Source organism: Carex rostrata, chromosome 15 (assembly GCF_964058835.1).
Source record: "Carex rostrata chromosome 15, lpCarRost1.2, whole genome shotgun sequence".
In the NCBI taxonomy this organism is placed as follows: Eukaryota; Viridiplantae; Streptophyta; class Magnoliopsida; order Poales; family Cyperaceae; genus Carex; species Carex rostrata.
Window position 1 is genome coordinate 10,176,621 of NC_135932.1, and position 20,598 is coordinate 10,197,218.

General features: G+C 34.9%; 3 protein-coding genes across 5 annotated transcripts; 2 read left to right on the forward strand and 1 right to left on the reverse strand.

Moving 5' to 3' along the window:
* Window positions 1-1,997: 1,997 nt before the first annotated feature.
* On the reverse strand, window positions 1,998-4,842 carry LOC144566297 (protein LIKE COV 3-like). The gene is made up of 6 exons (XM_078316291.1): window positions 4,642-4,842; window positions 4,046-4,098; window positions 3,609-3,718; window positions 3,252-3,419; window positions 2,697-2,921; window positions 1,998-2,365 (listed from the first exon to the last, which is right to left on the reverse strand). The coding sequence occupies exons 1-6, from the start codon at window positions 4,777-4,779 to the stop codon at window positions 2,274-2,276; spliced, it is 786 nt and encodes a 261-aa protein (XP_078172417.1). The 5' UTR covers window positions 4,780-4,842; the 3' UTR covers window positions 1,998-2,273.
* Window positions 4,843-10,350: 5,508 nt separating this feature from the next.
* Window positions 10,351-13,121, forward strand: LOC144566510 (steroid (22S)-hydroxylase-like). Its single transcript, XM_078316545.1, has 8 exons — window positions 10,351-10,524; window positions 10,739-11,063; window positions 11,403-11,555; window positions 11,665-11,919; window positions 12,087-12,179; window positions 12,283-12,361; window positions 12,463-12,569; window positions 12,811-13,121. Exons 1-8 carry the CDS (start codon window positions 10,433-10,435, stop codon window positions 13,036-13,038), a joined length of 1,332 nt encoding a protein of 443 aa, XP_078172671.1. The 5' UTR covers window positions 10,351-10,432; the 3' UTR covers window positions 13,039-13,121.
* Window positions 13,122-14,709: 1,588 nt separating this feature from the next.
* Window positions 14,710-20,127, forward strand: LOC144566536 (Transducin/WD40 repeat-like superfamily protein). Of its 3 annotated transcripts, none has more exons than XM_078316572.1 (13): window positions 14,710-14,947; window positions 16,101-16,195; window positions 16,309-16,424; window positions 16,594-16,623; window positions 16,708-16,853; window positions 17,706-17,882; window positions 18,278-18,341; window positions 18,451-18,558; window positions 18,665-18,818; window positions 19,046-19,135; window positions 19,346-19,401; window positions 19,492-19,549; window positions 19,686-20,127. In XM_078316572.1, the coding sequence occupies exons 2-13, from the start codon at window positions 16,114-16,116 to the stop codon at window positions 19,946-19,948; spliced, it is 1,344 nt and encodes a 447-aa protein (XP_078172698.1). In that variant the 5' UTR covers window positions 14,710-14,947; window positions 16,101-16,113; the 3' UTR covers window positions 19,949-20,127. The 3 variants fall into 3 exon arrangements, with proteins under 3 accessions (XP_078172698.1, XP_078172700.1, XP_078172699.1); XM_078316574.1 differs by lacking the exon at window positions 14,710-14,947 and adding an exon at window positions 15,999-16,076 and having other exon boundaries at window positions 16,110-16,195; XM_078316573.1 differs by lacking the exon at window positions 14,710-14,947 and adding an exon at window positions 16,001-16,061 and having other exon boundaries at window positions 16,111-16,195.
* The last annotated feature ends 471 nt before the right edge of the window (window positions 20,128-20,598 follow it).

The window sequence follows — 20,598 nt, forward strand, 5'->3', positions numbered from 1 at the left end:
ATTATATTTAGTGAATACTTTCTAGAGGGGATTGTCTGGAGAGGTGGCGGTTTGACTGGACGGTTGAGGGAGGTGGAGATGGGCCCATCGCTATGGGTGCGGTGGTGGCGGTTTGGTTCTGATGACAAAGCCATTTTAATAGAATTAGTGGTGCAAGCAGTAGAGATTATAAAGGATGAGGATCTCAACAGTCAAACTTGTTGCGTGTTATTGCTGGTGCTGGTGCTGCTGCTTTTCTTCTTCTTCTTCTTCTTCATCTTCTTCCATTTCATTGCCATTTGAAAGAGGGAATTGGTAGGATCTTCTTCCATTTCATTGCCATTTGAAAGAGGGAATTGGTAGGATCTTCTTCCATTTCATTGCCATTTGAAAGAGGGAATTGGTAGGATCTTCTTCCATTTCATTGCCATTTGAAAGAGGGAATTGGTAGGATTGGTGGCTGCGTCGTTTTAATATTTAATAATGGATTGATTTGGGAAGAAGGGAAGGGGCAAGAAGAGACTTCACTGGTAGGGAATTCATTCGGCAGGCCAGAGAGGTCCTACTAGTCTCCGCCTACGCTGACAAGGCTTCAAGTTGCAATTTGTTCCGAATCCTTATCCTCTGCATTAACTCAAAAGAGTTATAACTAAGTCATATTGATCATTGCATTTGGGTTTCCTTTGAGCCATTGGTTTACGACCCACTATATTACGGATTAGACCGCCTATCAATAAAAATAACCAAGAAGAAAAAATTGGCATTTAAAATATAGTCGGATCGACCGGCCCAATCTGTCCATTTAAAATAGAAAAAACCACTGACCGCAACAAAAGAATGTCTGGCTTACACTTCCCTGTGAAAGTAAATATTTAAAGAACCTAGTAGATGTCTAATTTAGAAGGCCTTTCATTTCAGAAATTGAATATTTATTAAACTACTTCAATTTATCAAATCAGTTATCCAATATGATATCTAATTGACCAACCAAGACATTTTTAAACTAAATTTTGGATCGAAGACTCATACAACATCCACTTAATTTTGGTCTGATATCCATCAGAACCCCAATGTCTCCTCTATCTTTGCATTTAAATTTTGCAAGTCAATCTCATGTAAATGATGTCTCGTTACAACGAATATTAAAACGTCTACTGTTTTTTATACATGTAAATTTTGCAAGTCAATCTCATGTGAGATGCTTTGCAATCGCCACGTTAAGATGTGACTAGCACGTCTACTGTTTTTTATACATGTATGATATGTTGTAATGACCAATGAGCGTTTCTAAGAGCATGCATGATAGTCAACTAACTATAAGCAATTGTGTCTCTACTGTTAAAGGACTAGAAATAATTGCATCAACCCAAAAGCATCACGGTTTTCTTATCACAGTTGTGCACTGGGTGTTGGATTTATTGTTAACCTCGTTAGATTTAATGTCAACATTGAGCATATATGTAATCTAATTATACCTTTTTCAATTTGACAGATAACCATAAAGGTTATTATATATAAAGATTGGTTCCCAAGACACAAGGTAACCAAAAAAAGCACAGAAACTGAACATATATTTTTCTCTTAAGAAAAATACAATTCTGTGTGCATTCTCTTTTTCTTCCACCATCAAAGAATAGAGAAGAGAAATCCATTAGGAAATGTGGAGAGGATTTCTCAAGAGTCACACCTTACTGTCTTTGAAGACTTATTCCTCGACCGGACGACAAAAGGCGAGAATGACTTCTTGCCATTGAAGACTTGTTTCATGCTCACGGAGACTGCTTGCTTTACTATGGCTTTGGTTATTCCATGACAAATGACTTTGAATCATGTATTATGTTCCGCACTTATGATTTATTTTTTGGGTTTCTTTGGCATAGGACGGTCCTTAGGTTAAGGTGAGGAACTGTTTCTCCTTTCCCGGGGTATAAGTGTTTGACTTCTAGATGAGATGTAATTGTTTGATCTCTAGATAAAGTATAATTGTTTTGCCTTTATAATTCCCCAACACTGGGTGCATGATTTTGTTAATATTTACATTATGAAGAAATAACATCAGATTCATTAAAAGATAATTACATATAAGTTAGATAAGTACAAAACCTATTTCATGTTAAGACTTGTTGATCTGAATATATAGTAGAGGGAAAAAGGAACAAGACAGAAAACAAAAAGCACGTCTTGTTATAACCTTTCTTGTCCCTTTCTATTATTGAGTCAGCTTACTATAATTTATTGCTTTGCTGACAGAAAGAAATTGTACCTAAAAAAAAAAAATTCTGTCATATCCTTTTCTATACTTTTGCATGGTCTCTGAGAACTGGGATGCCACAATCCATAGTGGAAATAATTTGAGGAATCGACATGCCACCAGAAAGCACAATTTCTGCAAAAAAAAATGAACAAAAAAAGTCAGATTGGTTTAAAGGGATATATTTACAACCAGACGTATATCACAACAGTGACCACTGACACCAGGATTTGTTATAATTGAAAACTAAAATAATAGACGTGCTATTTGTATTTAGATAGCCTGAGTATCAAACTTGGCGCAATTTGTTTAGCAACAATCAAGTGCAGATAAAATTATATATTTTTTTTTCTTTTTATAAATTGCCAAGTGAATGACCAATTAGTTTCCAAACTGCACCAAATTTGATACATATTATATCCCCTAAACTATTGGAAGTTGAAGAAAAGACAGTGTTGGCATGTACCAATAGCTTCCCTCACAGTTAAGTCCGGCCTGATCACATCATTACTACTCATGAGAAAAATATCACCGAGGTAAAGGTGGTTGGTCGGCAGGTAGACAGAGTAAAGCTCTTCCTCCCCATCTCTCGTACGAAGAATTATGGTTGATGTGATGAAGCCGAATGCATATTCACCAATTCTAGGGTGGCGTACTATTACTACTTCTTTGAACGCCCGTGAAGTCTGATCTGTTTCAGATTATTACTAAATATACATTAGAATTTATCAGTTGTGATATACAACCTCATAAAAACTCTGGACGGGTGTAATCACATCAATTTTTGGGGTGTTAGAAAAGGCACATGTCCACAGGGTACATTTGTCTCTGTAGTTATTATTCACTGGCTCAACCTGAATAAATGACAATCACCTTTTGATACTGTAACTATGAAAGAAAATACCAGATATAGTCACGAGATGCACAGGCACATGCATAACATTATTGAAAATTTAATTAATATGTTGTTGCACTAGTTGTACTTAACTAGTGGTATCTTGTGTGGATTTAAACATTTTACCTGGCGAAATAGCAGCACTAATCTGCTTCGAGGCAGAATAGAGACTACTAATAAGTGGCATTTTCTTAATAAACCATTCACCAAGCCCAAGAAGAGAAGCCCCGAGATATGATGAAGTGAACACCCCGACCAGAAATATGAAGGTTATTGACGTTACAAAGCCTATACCTTTGAAACCACCAAAAAAGAACTAGTTAGTCTTATAAGATCCAGATGGTCAAATGAGAAGAATATTTTATTTATTTTCTGGATTTCTTCATCAATGTACAGTAAATATGGTAAACTGAAAATGTAATGGTCTTTCTGTAATTTCGATAACAGGAGAAATTTTGTATTATTGACTTAGAAATGTATTACCAAAGAGATCAATCCCCAAATGAGCATAAATAGGAGAGAAGAATCCATCAAAGAAGCTGATAAACCACCAAGTAGTGTAGAAAGTGATAGCAATGGGAAACAGAATCACACTACAAATTTGATAACAAATTCTTAAGAAAAAAACAAAGCCATGGATGTAAATCTACATAAACACCTTACTTGTTAGAGATAAGTTTCATAAGTCATCATGTACAATATATAAAAATGCACCTCAGTGGATATATGACACATTCTCTTAGGACAATTCACAGGGTGGTAAAATAAGCATAAGTGCAGGCCATTTGTTAATTTCTGTTTATTGTTAAGAGCTTTAAAAGTCAAGATTTCAGAATGCATTCTTATACTTGTTGTTTAATGCAAAGTAGGCAATTGCTTGTTCAAATAATTTGAAGAAAAATAAAAGGCAAATAACTTACCATCCACTCATAAACTTTTTCCATACCCAGCTTCTTATGTACTTGGAGCTTCCCTATTGATAGTAACAAGAAAAACACACTGGTATAAGCTCAATCGAACAGAGGGAAAATTTCAATCCACTGAGACAAAAAAGACACCTTCTACAACTGTGAATACATTATATGTAATTTGTATGAACACTAAATTAGTTAATCCTTGCACAGTTGCACGGTGGTTCAATTATTGTGAGTTGGTAAACTGCTGCATCCAGTAGGAAAATAGTTATATCTTTAGTCTTGGATATTGGTGTGCAACAGTGGCGCCTTATAAATCATGGAAACACTGAAAAAATGCTGCAAAATTAATCTCTCAAGGAGATATATTGTCATGCCTGGTTTCCACAAAAAAAAAAAAAAAATCTAATAAATACTGTGTATGTTTATTGGATCAATTTGAAGCATTTCTGACAGATAGTCAGAAATCTAAAACAAAATATTTATGACGCACTTAATTTAGTTTTGACTAATTGAAAACGAACAGGCAAGGTCGTCTCCTAGTGATCCAATTCCCATGAAGGCATCCAGCAATTGAGAAAGAGAGGGGAGGAAGAGCCGACCTCGAGGGTCATGGCATGGTAAGGAGGCGCAACAATAGCCGGGCTGACAGGTGTGGGGCCCGCAACGTCACAGCATCCATTTAGACCTAGAGCTTCGGTTGCGACGGGAATCAGAAGCTCTCTATCTCTCCCGGCCATCTCTCTGTCTCCAAGGCGCGACAATCCGAAGCTCTATCTTTTGGTTGGATGAACCGTAATGGCGGGGATGGTAACGAAATGGCGGATTGCACCTTTGCATGTTCTCCCCACCAATGTCGCGCTGAAGACTGTCCGATCTTTGGGCCGGGCCGACCTTATTCTGGGTTGTTAGATTAATAAATTTTAGTTAGGCCCAAATGATTCTACGTAATCTCAAGGAAATATATAAGCGGTCCAACATGACCTAAGTTATCAAGCTGTTTAATATTAACAAGAAACTTCTATTTAAGTTTCAATCTAGATGTGTGCAATTCACAAGTCTGTTCTGGACAAGATTCAATCTAGATGTGTGCAATTCTTCTGGGGAAAGGGAAGTAAAAGGTCAATATGCTATGCTAAATGGGATAAGCTAACAGAACCAAAACTGGAAGGTGGCCTGGGGTTGAGAAAATTGCATACGCTGAACAAGGCATTGGTGCTAAAAGTGGTCTGGAAGCTTGTCTCAGGCCACTCGGCGCTATGGGTTAAAGCCATGGAAGAAAAGTATTGCCAGGGGGCTAATTTTTGGCTCTCTCAACGCAGACAAAACTGCACAAGACTCTGGCAGTCCATGATTCAGAACAGAGAGATTTTGGCACACAATACCACTTGGGTTCTAGGAAACGGGCTCACATGCCCGGCCTACGGTCAACCGTGGTTTAATGATTGGAGGCAGCTACATGTGCCAACAAGGTTACAGCTACGGGTGAAAGTTGCAGCTCTCTTCAATTTTGACGCTTTAAATTGGGACTCGGCATTGCTTTCTCAATTTGGGGGGATAGATATTATGAACAATATACTGGTTCAGCATAGGGGGACAATCTTGAGGTATGGAATTGCTGATAAGTTACTCTTTAAATGGGCTAAAAATGGAGAATTTTCGATCAAGGGTGCATATAGAATGCTAGAACAGCTACAGCCGAACTTTAGGAGGGTTATATCATCGGCGGAAAAAAGGGTTTGGAAACAAATCTGGAAAACGCCCAATGTACCACCACGAGTCAGAATGTTTTTTTGGAGGACCTTACAGAAGGCTTTACCAACAGCTGCAGCTATTGCGAAAAGAATTTCATCAATCCAACCCGATTGTGCTCTGTGTGGAGAACATATAGAAGATGCTTTGCATTCTCTGTTTTTATGTCCACATGCAAGGGAACTTGGTTCATATCCCCTTTGGGAATCAGATCAACAATAATCCAACAAGATGGCATATTGCAAGGCTTGCAACAGATTTGGAAGGACCTAAACGAGGTGCAGGTGGCACAATTCATGACTATGGCATGGGTTATTTGGAAAACAAGATGCGCAGCAATTTTTCAACAAAGGAGCTGCACCCCGGCAAAAACACTGAGAGAGGCACAGGCACTCACGAGTTGTGCACCGACGATTACCTCTGCACGAATAGCAGCTGTACCAACTCAGATGCCAACCAGTGCAAGGATGGGTGAAGGAAACTCTCAAATAAGGTCAGAGCATGTAGCTTGGGTAGATGGGTCTTTTGGAGCAAACGAGCGGGGTGGAGCTGCATATATCATTTTTGGTGGAGAATGTTTGCTAAGATATGAAGTTCTAAACTTTGACAAGGCAGTATCACCATTTCATATGGAAGCAATGGCCCTTCTAATTGCAATAGAGGGAGCAGTATCATTGGGAATAGAGAGTTGCAACTTCCTCACCGATTCACAACTGCTGGCTGACACATTTGATGTGAAAAGAAAGCTACAACCGCTCTGTGCAGCCGATTGGCGTTCATACTCAACACTAATCAGAATCAAGCACCACCTGAACCGCCAACGGTCTTACTACTGCTACTACATCCCAAGAGAAGAGAATCATCAGGCTGACAAACTTGCAAATCTGGCACGAATACAACAGCTCAAAGCTGTGGGTTTTACGTTTCCCTTATTCCCTTCTCTATAGCAGATAGAACATGTATAGGATGTGCATTGCATAGGTTCTCTTTAGGTAGCCTTTTCCCTCTTTTGTAATAACTATGACTATGCTGCACCCCTGTAACAGATGTTTGATGAATGAAATGCACTCGCCTAAGGGCTTCAAAAAAAAAAAAAAAAAAAAAAAAAAAAAAAAAAAAAACTTCTATTTAAGTTTCGGACATACCACCTTTTGTTGGGTTTCGGAGGTGTCAAACTTATTTAGACTTAAACTGCGAAAAGATTGTAAAATAAAAAAAATTTACTTCTAACTCAAGCCATGAATTAAAAGAGATATGCCGGAAAGACCAAAGAAGAGTTCCTTCTCAAGTCTTTCATTGTAAGGACCTTTTTAATCATTTATAGATCTACACCTTGATTGATTTCTAAAACTTTAATCTACTTACCAATTAAATAGATTAATATAACATTTATACTTTGTTTTCAAATTCGGATTGGAATAAAGACCGACTCACCTCGGAGCACCAGAGGTCTGATGCCTCTATCGGTTATCCACCAGAACTAGCCGAAGAGCGGTTTATTTCTTTTGCCAGAAATACTATAAACTGCAGTATTTCACAAAAATACTATTCACCGAGAAAAGACGAAAACACATAAACAAGAACTTACAGTTATTCAGATTCACTAATAAGCAAAAACTGAAATACCGTGAAATTCGAGAAAACACTATTCACTGATCCCGCAAACACTATTCAACAACCCGAAATATTATACGTGGATTATGTATAACTTTCATTTCTAACCCAAAACACTATTTGGGAGAGAAACCGAGAAAGAGAGAAAATACCGATTCGATTCGATACGAGTGAATTAATGATTTTCTCTCTACCCCTACCCCTCTATTTATAGGCAAATGTGGAGGTGTGAAATGACCGAAATACCCTCCATATGTGGCGGTTTTGAGAGGAAGAAATCAAATTGGATTTTTGCACTTTGGCCCAAAATTCAATTGATTAGTTTTGGGCTTTAATCATTAATTAAGGCTTAATTATTAATGGGCTTTGGGCCCAAAATATTAATCCACAATTAATATTTAAAATCCAAATCAAACATATATAATTGTCATGTACAATCATATTTTTTTCGGTTGTTGTTTCGGTAACTTTTATACAATGTACCGAGTACGTTTATAAATTAACATTTTGTTTTTGCTTTGCCATTTTTACATGACATTTATAATTTAATTATATCACGTATAATTAATTATAACCATCTTATTATTAATCATAATCAATTTATAATTAATCAATAAGATTCTCCGAGTAGCTCCTATACGGTGTGACCCGATAGGATCTGTGTTATGTTGGTAAATAGAATTAAAACTGTTTTAACTTCTATAATCATGAGAGGCATCTGGCAGAACGCATCATGACCATCTAATTACACAGATGATGCTGTACTGTACAATATCATGATCTAGTAAACTATTTTACTCGTGTTAATTCTTTGTCTCATAGCTATTAGATCAGTTTCAAGGTAGGTGTGTGTCATCCTTGCAAACTTAATCTTTTCTTGATCTTGAGCATATTATCAAATATATACTCTTGTAATTATATCGCTAGCAAATAATCTTACTCTATCAAGAGGCCCAGTGATACTATAACTCGTACATAAATACGAGGGACAATAATACTTTTGGTAAACCATCACTTCCTCAGCATAAGCTATGTATACCGAAGAGCTACCGTTATAGCTACTTTTTACGGATAGCGTTAGGTAATAATCACACATACACATATCTTAGTATGAAAGATGAATACCTCATACTGTAGAACTTAACACTGAATGAAAACATTAATGATACGAACATAATTCTATTTAATGTTTCATTCGGGGTCTGTCAAATATCATGTTCCTGGAACATGTATCTATGTGATTAAAATGACATCTCTTGTCAGTGGTTTGTAAAACTTAACCATATTTTAATCCACATACTAACCTTGTAGCGGTTAATTAGTGTTCCTGCTAATTACCTCGGTTAAAGACTTTTAAAAATATATATCATCTATATTATGAAGTTTCACAATTCCAGTCATTGACTCGAAATGATTCATAAATGCAATAATACTTAAGGCAACAAAATAATAGTTTATTAATCATCTAATTCATGAACAAAGCTTTATATGATAATTTATCGTATTATTGATTTCTAGATTATTACAAACTAACACCTTTAATATAAATAACATTATCTTTGTCACTAGATTAAGAATCGGTCCTAAAAATTTGGAATTCTAGGCGGAAGAAAAGTTTGAACGCTTTATATATACAATTTTTTGAATATTTCACCTGACGTTTTATAAGTTATGAAAATAAAATAAATAATCAATTTTTTGAATATTTCACCTGACGTTTTATAAGTTATGAAAATAAAATAAATAATCAGTGATCATTGATATAAGGAAAGTCCATCCTAAAAATATATGACATCTAGAGATAAAATTTAAGCAATCTTAAAAAAGATGCCAAAAAGATATGACATTTTTATCAAGGATAAATTTGTCGATATGATACTAGTACCAATCCGTCCATACTATATATGTTTCAAAATTTCTGAGTTTTTAGAATCTAAATAATAGATTTGAGCTGCTCAATTTAATCTTCTTGTCTAAATCTTTTTGGAGAATCAAATTTATATTTCTTAAGATTCTTCTGATATATTTTTTGACAAGGAGAAAATTGTTCCTATCGACAATTTAGAATTATAAGAATTAAGAGTGAGGCTTTGGTACTGTGCATAGTGGGGTTTAGCCCGTACTATGGAATGATATTTTCATTTTCAAAATTAAAATAGTCGATCTGAACCAATTCAATATAATTAATCTTCATTTAAAAATGTACTTGCAAGCTAAATTATACATTTTTTTACTATATTTTAGATAGGTAGAATATCATTACTTTTGAATGGTCTAAATTTTTTAGATCAAGTGATCATTTTCTACATATCTAAAAATATAGTAAAAAAATAAAATAAAATTCAATTTACAAGTAAATTTTCATATAGATATAATATTGAATGGTTCAGATTAATTGTTTGAATTTTGAAAATAGAGAATATGATTTCTAACAAGACATGTCATCTTGGATTAGAGTAATTGTCAAGTCGAGTGAGATCTCAGTTAAATGTATGGTATGTGATATTAGATTTAGATTTTTGAGGGAGACTAACTGACTTTCTATATTTAGCGTGCTGCTTCGATCAGACTAACAAACATGTTATGCATGTCATGTTAGGGTTCTGATTAGAATTAACTCACACTCTAATTATAGGCCAAACGGTTCCAGAAATTAAGGTACTGCACAACAAATTAATGTTGTATATATATTTTAAACAATTCTTATATAATTAATTACGACGACGTAGATACACTCGATCGATCGAGCATATCTTTCACATATATATTTTGTTTCATGAAAGTTGAACCTGTGTTGTTTTGTTGAGATACCGTTAATTAATTTATCTTTAAATTGAGCTCAAATTAAATCACCTCAAAAGCAAATATTATCGAACCCTCCTCTCCAGCTCTGACTGGATGGAGGCTCTTTCTTCTTCCTCTATCCTATCGAGCCTGCTGCTCCTTGCTCTTTCTTCAATTATTTTTGTGTATACAAAGCATGGAAAAAGAAAGAATGGACCCAATATTAATCTCCCGCCAGGAAGCATGGGATGGCCATTTATTGGAGAAACCTTTGCATATCTTAAGCACCATCCTTCCTTTTCTCTCGGTACCTATTTGCAAACCCATATTCACAGGTAATTAACAACCCTTCCTTTTCTCATCCATATTTCACTTAAAAAAGAAAAAAAAAGAAAAAATTCCTGAGTAGCTAGATATATAATTATATCAAAATAAGAGATAGATACACAGTTGATAGGGTTATACACATTTTATATAATTCTACATTAGAGTACGTACTTAATTGCATATATCTAAACAAATTCAAATCAAGCTTTTCTGTATTTGTAGATATGGAAAGATTTTCAAATCAAATCTCTTCGGCGAACCAACAATAGTCTCAGCTGATGCAGGGTTTAACCGGTTTATACTGCAAAATGAGGGGCGATTTTTCGAAGCCTCTTATCCAGAAAGCGTGGTGCGGATCATGGGGGAGTGGTCAATGTTAGCACTGACCGGTGAGGGACACAAAGAGATGAGATCTATTGCACTGAACTTCCTGTCTAGCGACATCTTGCGTAATCGGTTATTGCCGGATATAGAGCAACATGCGCTCCTCGTCATTAACACGTGGAAGGATGGTTTGTACCTTTCTGCCACAGAGGAGACCAAAAAGGTAAGTAATATGACAATAGTACATGCAACATGTAAAAATTGTAATGTGCTCTGAGGATTATATTCATATCTATATATACAATGTAAAATTAACATATTAATTAGCCAGTACATGTATACCATAACTAATGACTAAGTGGCTTACAATTTGTAAATATATTTTTTGAAGCACGTAGAACAAACCAGTAGTGTAATGTTCTATAAGTTAATCAGGCATATATACTATATATATACAGTTATACACGATCGAGCAATGTAATAACACTGCTAATAGATTAATGCATAACGTTCGATTATCTTATTCATTCAGCATTGTATTTTTTTGTATCTATATATGTAGTTTACATTTTATATGATGGTGAAGAATATTTTGAGCATGGAGCCTGGAAAGCCAGAAACAGAGAAGATAAGGAGAGAATATACCACTTTCATGGAAGGGGTTGTATCCATGCCTCTCGAATTCCCTGGAACTCCATATTCGAAGGCTCTCAAGGTGCATAAGTACTACTTCTTTTACAAAAAGATAAAAAAAAGTATGTTGGAACTGTATATATAATTATCAAACAACAAGGTATATATGACAAGTAAACATATATATACAGTCCCGAAGAGAGATTTGTAATGAGATTGGACGTATGATGGATTCAAGGATGAAGGAAATGAATAGGCAAGGAGACTTGAAAGGAAATAATAATGACATGCTTTGCTGGTGTCTGACAGAATCAAAGCTATCAAGGGAACAGATCCTTGATCTCCTCTTGAGCATGCTCTTTGCCGGTCATGAGACCTCGACTGTTGCACTCTCTCTTGCCATTTTCTTCCTCGCCCATTGCCCTAAAGCATTTCAACAATTAAGGGTTATAATTCAGATTTTTTTTTATTATTTTAATTCCATCCCTTAATTTTCTCTCTTCAATTACCTTCTTAATTTCAAAAGGATCGATCGATCGATTGTATATATTAATTCTCTGTACAAATTAATCAGAAGTCTTTGATATTTATTTCTAATTTCTGGATTAATTAGGATGAGCACCTTCAAATTGCAAGAAAAAAGACAGAACGAGGAGAAACTAAACTAAATTGGGAAGACTACAAGCAGATGGAGTTCACGGAATGCGTACGCGCGTATTATCTCTTAATTAATCTATATTTCTCTATCGATTAATAGTACCATATATATAATACTAACTAGCTATAAAAATTATTGCTGGTGTATGAAGGTTGTAAAGGAGACTTTGAGGCTAGGCAATGTTGTTAAGTTCTTGCATAGGAAAGCCACACAAGATGTGCATTACCAAGGTGCGCTCGTAAAAGTGCAAGTATTAATTTGCATATCTTTGTGAAAATGTTCATTCCATAATAACACCGATCGAACTAAAATTATAAATTAAATATTGAAGGTTATGACATACCGCGCGGCTGGAAGTTCCTTCCCGTTCTTTCGGCTGTTCATTTGGATGGCTCAATTCACAAAGATCCCCAAGAGTTTAATCCTTGGAGGTGGCAGGTTTGTAAAATAATTAAGAACAAAAATACCATGAATTCATGCATGGTACAATTCATTTGGAGGTTGTAACAACAGAGTATAAGTGTTTACTAGGTGCAAATGTTTGAATATCACTGGTACAACTTCAATTTCTCACAATAGTGTTCGATGTTTATATATTTTAGACCACGTACACTAAAACTTAATTAATTGGATCATTTTTTTTTTGTTTGTTTTGTTTTGTTTACATGTATGTATGTAGAACAAGTCAGCAAGTGCGGTAGAATTTATGCCGTACGGAGGCGGTAATCGGTTATGTGCCGGAGCAGAGCTAGCAAAGTTGGAATTAGCAGTCTTCTTGCATCATCTTGTTCTGAATTACAGGTGGGAATTGGCCAAGCACGATGAGCCCACGGCATTTCCATATGTTGAGTTTGACAAGGGGCTGCCAATACAAGTTTTTAATATTAGTAAACATACATTAATATAATTTGGCAAATTAAATGAATCAAACTTTCATATATAAGTTGTGTATTGTTTAGTTTGGATATTGAGCTTATACAAATGAATAAATTAAATATTTAGGATGTGCTTAATTTATTTGTTTGTACTAAAATTACTTGTAGTTTAGTTCGAGTGTAAATTGATTTCTTATGGTACATTATTTTGAATTTTTTTTACAATACTATTATTTTTTTTAAAAGTGAAATTATAAATATGTTCTTATCATGTTGATATAATATGTATAAAATTTGATGTAATTTGAATAGTGTTTTGTCATCTATCAACGTATTGACAACTTTAATAACTTAGAATCTTTTTCACCGAATTTTTTATTTTACCATTAGAAAAAAAATAAACCAGAAAACCACGAAATATAAGAAATTTTATTTTTGATACAGCCACAATGTGAAATTGCAGCCAAAAATTGAGTGGTTGTGAGTGAAAAAGATGTTGTTTGCAACCACATAATTTTTTACCGCAATTTCACATTGCGGTGTCAAAAAGGGAATTCTGACCAAATTGTGGTTACTTGTTTTTTTTTTCAAATGATAAAAATAAAAATGTCAGTCTTTTTCAAATCATTGAAGTATTTTTTTTTTTCAAATCATCGAAGTATTTTAATCATTTGATTAGTGGCCAAATAACTTTAAAATTATGAAATGTTTATTACATGGCATATTTAAATGATACAGAACGCCTATAAATTAAAATTTTTTAAATAGGATAATGTCGACATGAATACCAATGGATGTACAAAAAAAAATTATTAAGCCATAGATAAATTAATGAAAATTTTAGTACTTTGGATAATTATTATTATTGCTGAAATTTATCTTTTTTTCCCTCATCTCTTTTGCTATTAATTTCTCTCTCTCTCTGAAATTGAATGACGCAACTTATATGACAGTCAATGTGAATTGATTGATTTAATGAGCACTCTGATTGCTCTTAGAAAAACTTTTGATTGTCTACGAAATATTTTTTTATTCTCTGGATCGCTACTATCCAAACTTCCAACACACATCAACTTGTCAAGCTAATTTCTGCCACATGCAAATTCCAGTGTCAGTTTCGTATAATTTTCTGATTAATCAGTTAAATAATTAAACACATTAATATTAAAGTTCTAAATGTTACATCATAGTTTTTTTTTTGGTCATGTATATTTCTGTCACATGCAAATTCATGTTACAACATAGTTAAGAATGACATATTTAGTTGTGGAGTAAGAGATAGTAAATCACTTAAGGAATCAAACGATGAGTAAAATAGAAAGAATAAGATGAAGTGAGAGATAAATTAATTTAAAGTAAGTTAAGAGATGGATTAACTTATTCCACATTGATTTCATTTATAAGATCCATTATCATAGACATAAGTTAATTTTCTAACATCTTATTATTTCATATAAATTAGTTTAATTCATAATTTAAACTAGCAAACAAGATATAAAAATATGAGAAGTAAGATGGAGTAAGCAATTTAATCTTCGTTAAATCGAAGTGTATCATTAGATTGTTCATGGATGCTGAACAGCTAAAGCCCGCATAATTATTGCCGCATATAATCTAATCGGCCGCATAAAATCCGGATTTAAAAAGAAATATATCGGATCCGCAATCCGCATAACCCAACCCAACATCGCTCTCCACTCTCCAGCGCTCCGCATAACCTAAGTCCCAATCGCTCCTGCGGCAGGATCGCCTCTCTCCTCCTCCGCCGGCTCCTCCTGCCATCTCCGTCTCTCACCCTCCTCCAAAACGAATCGCCTTTCTCCTCCGCCGTCTCCTCTCCACTCTCCACCGATCGCCTCTCCCTCCTCCACCTCTCCACCCAGTTCACAATTTATCCTCCCAGCGCATCTCCACCTCGATTGTTTCTCCTCCAGTCTCCAGGTATTGTTGATGTAGTCACTACTCTGTAGCCAGTAGATAAAAATACGCAAGTAGTCTCCAGGTATTGTCTCTCCTCTAAATTTTGTTGATGTAGTCAGTACTCAGTAGTCACTGCCTCTGGTAAATAAATATCAAATTGAAGGAGATACTGGTATTTAGGTAAACCTGATTTGTCAAATTACATAAACTGTAGATGAAAACAGAATAGAGGAGATACCAAATTGATTAATTAGTCACTGATTTTCTCTCTTGAATTTGAAGAAAACTTGGTTTGCTCTCAGAAAGGTAAGTGGATTTTTGAAGAAATGGTTGACCACAGAGTGAAGAGTAGTAAGGTTGGAAGTCATAGCAAAAAGGATTTTGTGTTGAAATTAATTTGAATAAGAACTTGTATACTAGCTCAGATTATTGTTAGGTTCCTAAGTAAAAAATGTTGTTAACTTGGTAGCTTGTTAAAGCACATTTGGATGAAACACAGTTGTAGTACGATTTGAAGTATGTCAATGAAAAACAAGGCGCCCTAGAATTTCTCAAATTCTAAAGGTTGAGCAATTTATATGCATGGCATGTTATTTTCATTTGTCATCTGGAGTTGCAAATAATTATTACTTTTTATATTGATAGATTTTATTTCTGTACTTCTCCTATTTAATGGAAAGAGTCAAGGATGGAAATTTCTAAAATTATTGGATTGTTTGTGTTCTTAATAAAAGAATTTATTCTTGAAGACTAAGTGATACATAAGTTTGCATTTTTAGTTGCTTTAACCTGTCAGAACAAGCTAGCTAGAATACTAGTTATATTTCAAAGTGCTAAAGCTAGAATACTTGCAGTTATATCAATCATTTATTAGATGCTTTCTTTCTTATCTTAGATATGCCTCTAATGTGCACTAATGATAGTTTTGTATACAAATTATATATGAATTCTTATTTTAAAATCCGCATATATTAGTCCGCATAAAAATCCACATATGCGGCCGTATACCGTATATGCGGTATGCGGTGACCTTCCACATACCGCATAAAAACCACATTTTATAACACTGCGCAAGACGCAGTTCTCCTTCTAAACCCTGAACCCTCAAAAGTAAAAGTTTCCCCAAACCTATATTTTGTTTTGCCAATTTAAACCCTAGTTGAATTCTCGGCAGATTAAATTAATAAATGCCGCGATTAAGTACGTTGGAGAGCCCCGGATGCCCTCCTTTGCGCGCGCTTACCACCGATTCTCTTGGTCTTATTAAAGGTATCTCCATTAGGTTCAAATAGTAGTGTTTTTTTTTTTCTTTTTTGTGAATTCTTTCATATGTTATCATTGTTTAATCATTTGAGTTTCGCTAACTGAAACGCTATTTGTAGTTGTGGAGGTGCGTGGGAAGGGTGGGGGCACACCGCAGGTGGTAGAGACGTGGGGCCCACCGGACGCCTCCAGAAGTGTGCTTTGTACATCCTTTACTGACAGGAAGAAGGATCCAGTGCGTTTTTTTTTTTTTCAATATTTTAATTTTTATGAGCTAATATTTTTTCAATATTAAACTGCTAGCAATTTTTGGACAGTTTGTTTAAGGTTTCAAAAGACTGATTTTTCTATATTTATTTTTCCTTTTTTCTACTAACTTTGTTTTACTGGTGAACATTTCTCAGGTCCTTGCAGTTGCAAGAAAAAATGGCTTGGTGAGTCACTTCATCCTTGTCTGTTTCTTTATTTTGGTGGTGGATTTTCTCTACCAATGTTAATACCCATTTCTTCAATGGCAGATTGAATTTTTTAATCCTTTAGAAGGAGATGTTCTGGCTACTGTAAAAGCAAGTGAAAGTGGGAAGACTGATCAGTCTTCTTCTGCAAATGATCCCCTAATCGGATTGCATTTCTTCAAATCAAAGAATGAAGATTTATCCTCCATGTAATACCTTCTTCTTGTTAGTAGTAAAGGGTATAAAACCCAGTACCCCATTAGTTGACTGCTACTGTCAAATACGAAGCATTGTGCTTGGCTTGAAAGCCTCCGGGTTTTTCTGGAAAAAAATGAGCTATATATTGTATTTTCAAGCAGCACCCAAAATTTCTCATATTTTATTCCAATGAATGTATTTTTGCATTACTTCTCCAGATAATACCATCCCTAAAATCAAGTTAGTAGGCAAAAAATTGACTGAAGTACAACCAACTTTTCCTTAACAATCCTAACAAATCGCTCCATGACTAGTTCTCTATACTTTTGATCTGACATCTTAATAAACTTGCCATATTTTGGGTTTTAGGAAAATAAAAAAAATTAGATTAGGACCAAAACTGTTCACTTTAACTGATTATTTTTGTAATCAAATGAGGCTATACTCGAAAAGACGTTGGTCATCACTTGCAGATACTGACCCAGGAATGACCCAAGTCTAGGCCCGTGCCTAGGCTTAAAATCTGAGATAGCTTTTAGATCCTTACTCTCTATCTATTTATAAATCAAGCATAAATTGTAAAAGTTGCCTGGCTTTTATGTATTATCACTTAGGAAGGAGCAGGCTTGCCTAATACATTTGGCAAAATTAGCTCTTTGTGCTCATGTTTGATGCTTGTGTTGCAGTCTTGATTTGCCATTGAGACTAACTTGTATAGAAACAAGAAATGTTGGTTGTTATTTGTAAATGCATTGAAATTTGTTTGATTTAACTTTTTTGCTTTTAAGTCCAAAATTGTATCTGCCATGTACACTTTTGTGATTTTGTTGTAAGTCTTAATTTGCATTTTCTGTTTGTGTCAGGTTGGGTACACTTCTGACATGTACAGAGAAGGGAAAAGTTTGTGTCAGAACAATAGCCAAGAGTGATGCACCATCAAATAAAATAGTTGATTCTCCAAGTGAATGGAGTGTCACTAATGGTGGTCAAGTGTTGTGTTCTTCCCTTGACCCAAGTGAAAATTATGCTTTATTTGGAGGGTGTGTTTTTCTCTTTATTGCTATTTATTTCATCTGGATACATGCTATTTTTTTTGGGGGCAGGGGGGATGTGAAATAAATAAATGACTTAACTGCTGCTTACTTTTTTCACATTAGCTTGTCCAAATTGCATAGCCAGTTTAGAAATGCTTGTAGGCTATGACCTATATAAGCTTAATTTTAGTTTAACTTTAGCTTAGATTAGAAAAGGCTCTGTAGGGACAGGATGTGAAGTTGAGCATAAATTGTCACAATTGAACAGGATATATGTCTTTCCATCACACTAGCTTACATGTTGGTACTATAAGCTGGGGGCATTCTAGAAAAGTATGTTGCAATTTTGTTATCATGAACTTTTGTTTATCTTTTTCTTATTTTTCTTTTATTTTACCTAGGAGGCATGTTGAGCTAAATTTATGGGATTTGAACACTTCTGTAAAAACATGGACTGCTAAATCAGTGAGCTTGTTCTCTTTAATTCAATTTATCACACATTGAATGTCAGCTGGTCAAAAGTTCTTTTCTGTGGGCATGAATTTTAATTTATGTCGTCTTTCTTTATTCTTAGCCACGACCCAATAATCTTGGTATGTGTATTCCTACTTGGTTCACTGCTTCGACTTTTCTATGCAAAGATGATCACCGTAAAATTGTAGCTGGGACGAGCCAACATCAGGTACCATTTTCAAATTTTCTTTTCATCATTTTTCCATTTAAAAATGGCAAATTGTTAGAGCAGCAACAAGAGGCAGTAAATGGTTGTCTTTTTTATCGTTCCTCAGGTACGTCTTTATGATATCACTTCTCAAAGGAGAGCAGTTATCTCAATAGATTTTCGTGAGGCTCCAATTAAAGCAGTGAGAGAGGACACAGATGGCCACACTGTTTATGTGGGCACAGCAATTGGTGACCTTGCTTCCTTCGACATTAGAACTGGTATATAATTTATCCATTGCTATACTGGCCTGTTAGTCTTGGTACGGGATGAAACAATTTCATTGAGCTACCGAACTGTTCTGACCGTGCCTGGTCTCACCTGTATTGATTCGCTGGCAGGGACTATTATTTGCTGAGACTGACTAGTAATAGCAAATGAAGATGGTACCAAAATCTCAATTGGACTTCCGATTTAAAGTTGATAACAAGTATTACTTCTGCTACAGGGAAAATGGTGGGGTGCTACAAGGGAAAGTGTAGTGGGAGCATAAGATCAATTGCAAAACACCCACAGTTACCTTTGATAGCATCTTGTGGTAAGATAAATTAAGCTGAGATGTTTTCATTCTGATATATTTTTATCATTTTTTGCTAATTTTGGTTTTCTGTTTAACTTTTGTTAAGTCACTGCTCTTGTATTTTTCCCCAACTGGTATTATAACCTTTACTGATGCCTGACCTGACCTGATCTGTGAAATTATCAGAAACAGTTGGACTTACAAGAGAACTTGTGCTTTTGTCTGTAGGTCTTGACAGCTATTTACGTATATGGGATACAAATAAGAGGCAACTTCTTTCCGCGGTATTTATGCTATCATTTAATTAAAAAATTTAAAAAGCTTGTGGTATCCTAAAAAATCTGAGAGTTAGCAATGGTTTTGTTCCATAACAGGTCTTCCTCAAGCAGCACCTCACTAGTGTGGTCATTGATTCGCACTTTACTGCTCAAGGTATCTCTCTCCAAATTTGGATCCCCTAAAGTAACCCAATTTTTTAGTTTTGATCTGGACTGTCCAATCAGAAATTCGGGCACACCCACCTGCTCTTCAGTTGGTACTTAAATGCATGCGTGCTCTTTGTTTTCAGAGTTGGAAGGTACCAAACTTGTGCCTTCAAGTCAGCCAGAGCCAGAGGTGATTGATCAATCAGATGAAGATGAAGAAAGGATTCGTAAATTTAAGAAAAAACGAAAAGAAGTGGCCGATAAGAAGAAAAAGAAAACCAAAATGCAAGATGAGGAACAGATTAGTGGGGTTGATGAACCTGAAGAAAAAGATTGGATCGACGATTTGCCAGTTTCTAAAAGAAGAAAACATTCAAAGAAAAGGAGAGAGAAGCAGCTGGAATAGATTTTCTGTGGACGAATACTTGCACTATGTAGAAGTTGTAGTTGATCTATTTATTTATTTTTAAGTAATGTTTTGTTAGGAAATTTTGATGTTAAGCCCATGTGGTCATGGATTGATTATGGATAGATATCTCATTTTTGTTTGGATGTGGACCTGGTACTAAACTTTTTTCCTCTCCATTATTAGTTATCTGCCCAAAATGAACTCGTTATTATACATCTGGACAAAATTCGTCCATAATTCGCGCTCATTTTACAGTGCGCTTGGTCTAGTACGGAGCACGACTACATGAAGTGAAACATTGCAAGTTTTAACCTATCTAAAAGAGCTTAGTTAATTATATTGATTTTAAAAAACATATTTGAACCATTGATTTTGATTTACATGACGAGGTAATTGTTTTTTTTCTTCTAAAATATAAATATTTAATATGAAAATATTTGACTTGTCAAATAAATCCGAATTTAAAATTCAAATTCGTTAATTAAAACTTATCAATTGATTGATGAGCCTAAGCTCATCTTAGCTTTACTTTTGCATCAATTTAACAAGTAACGAGTATGTGGAGGTTGTGCCGAGTGCCGACAGAAGGTATAAGAAAAAAAAAAAAAAAAATTTGTTTTCTCTTTTCTTTTCCTTTTCCGATAAAT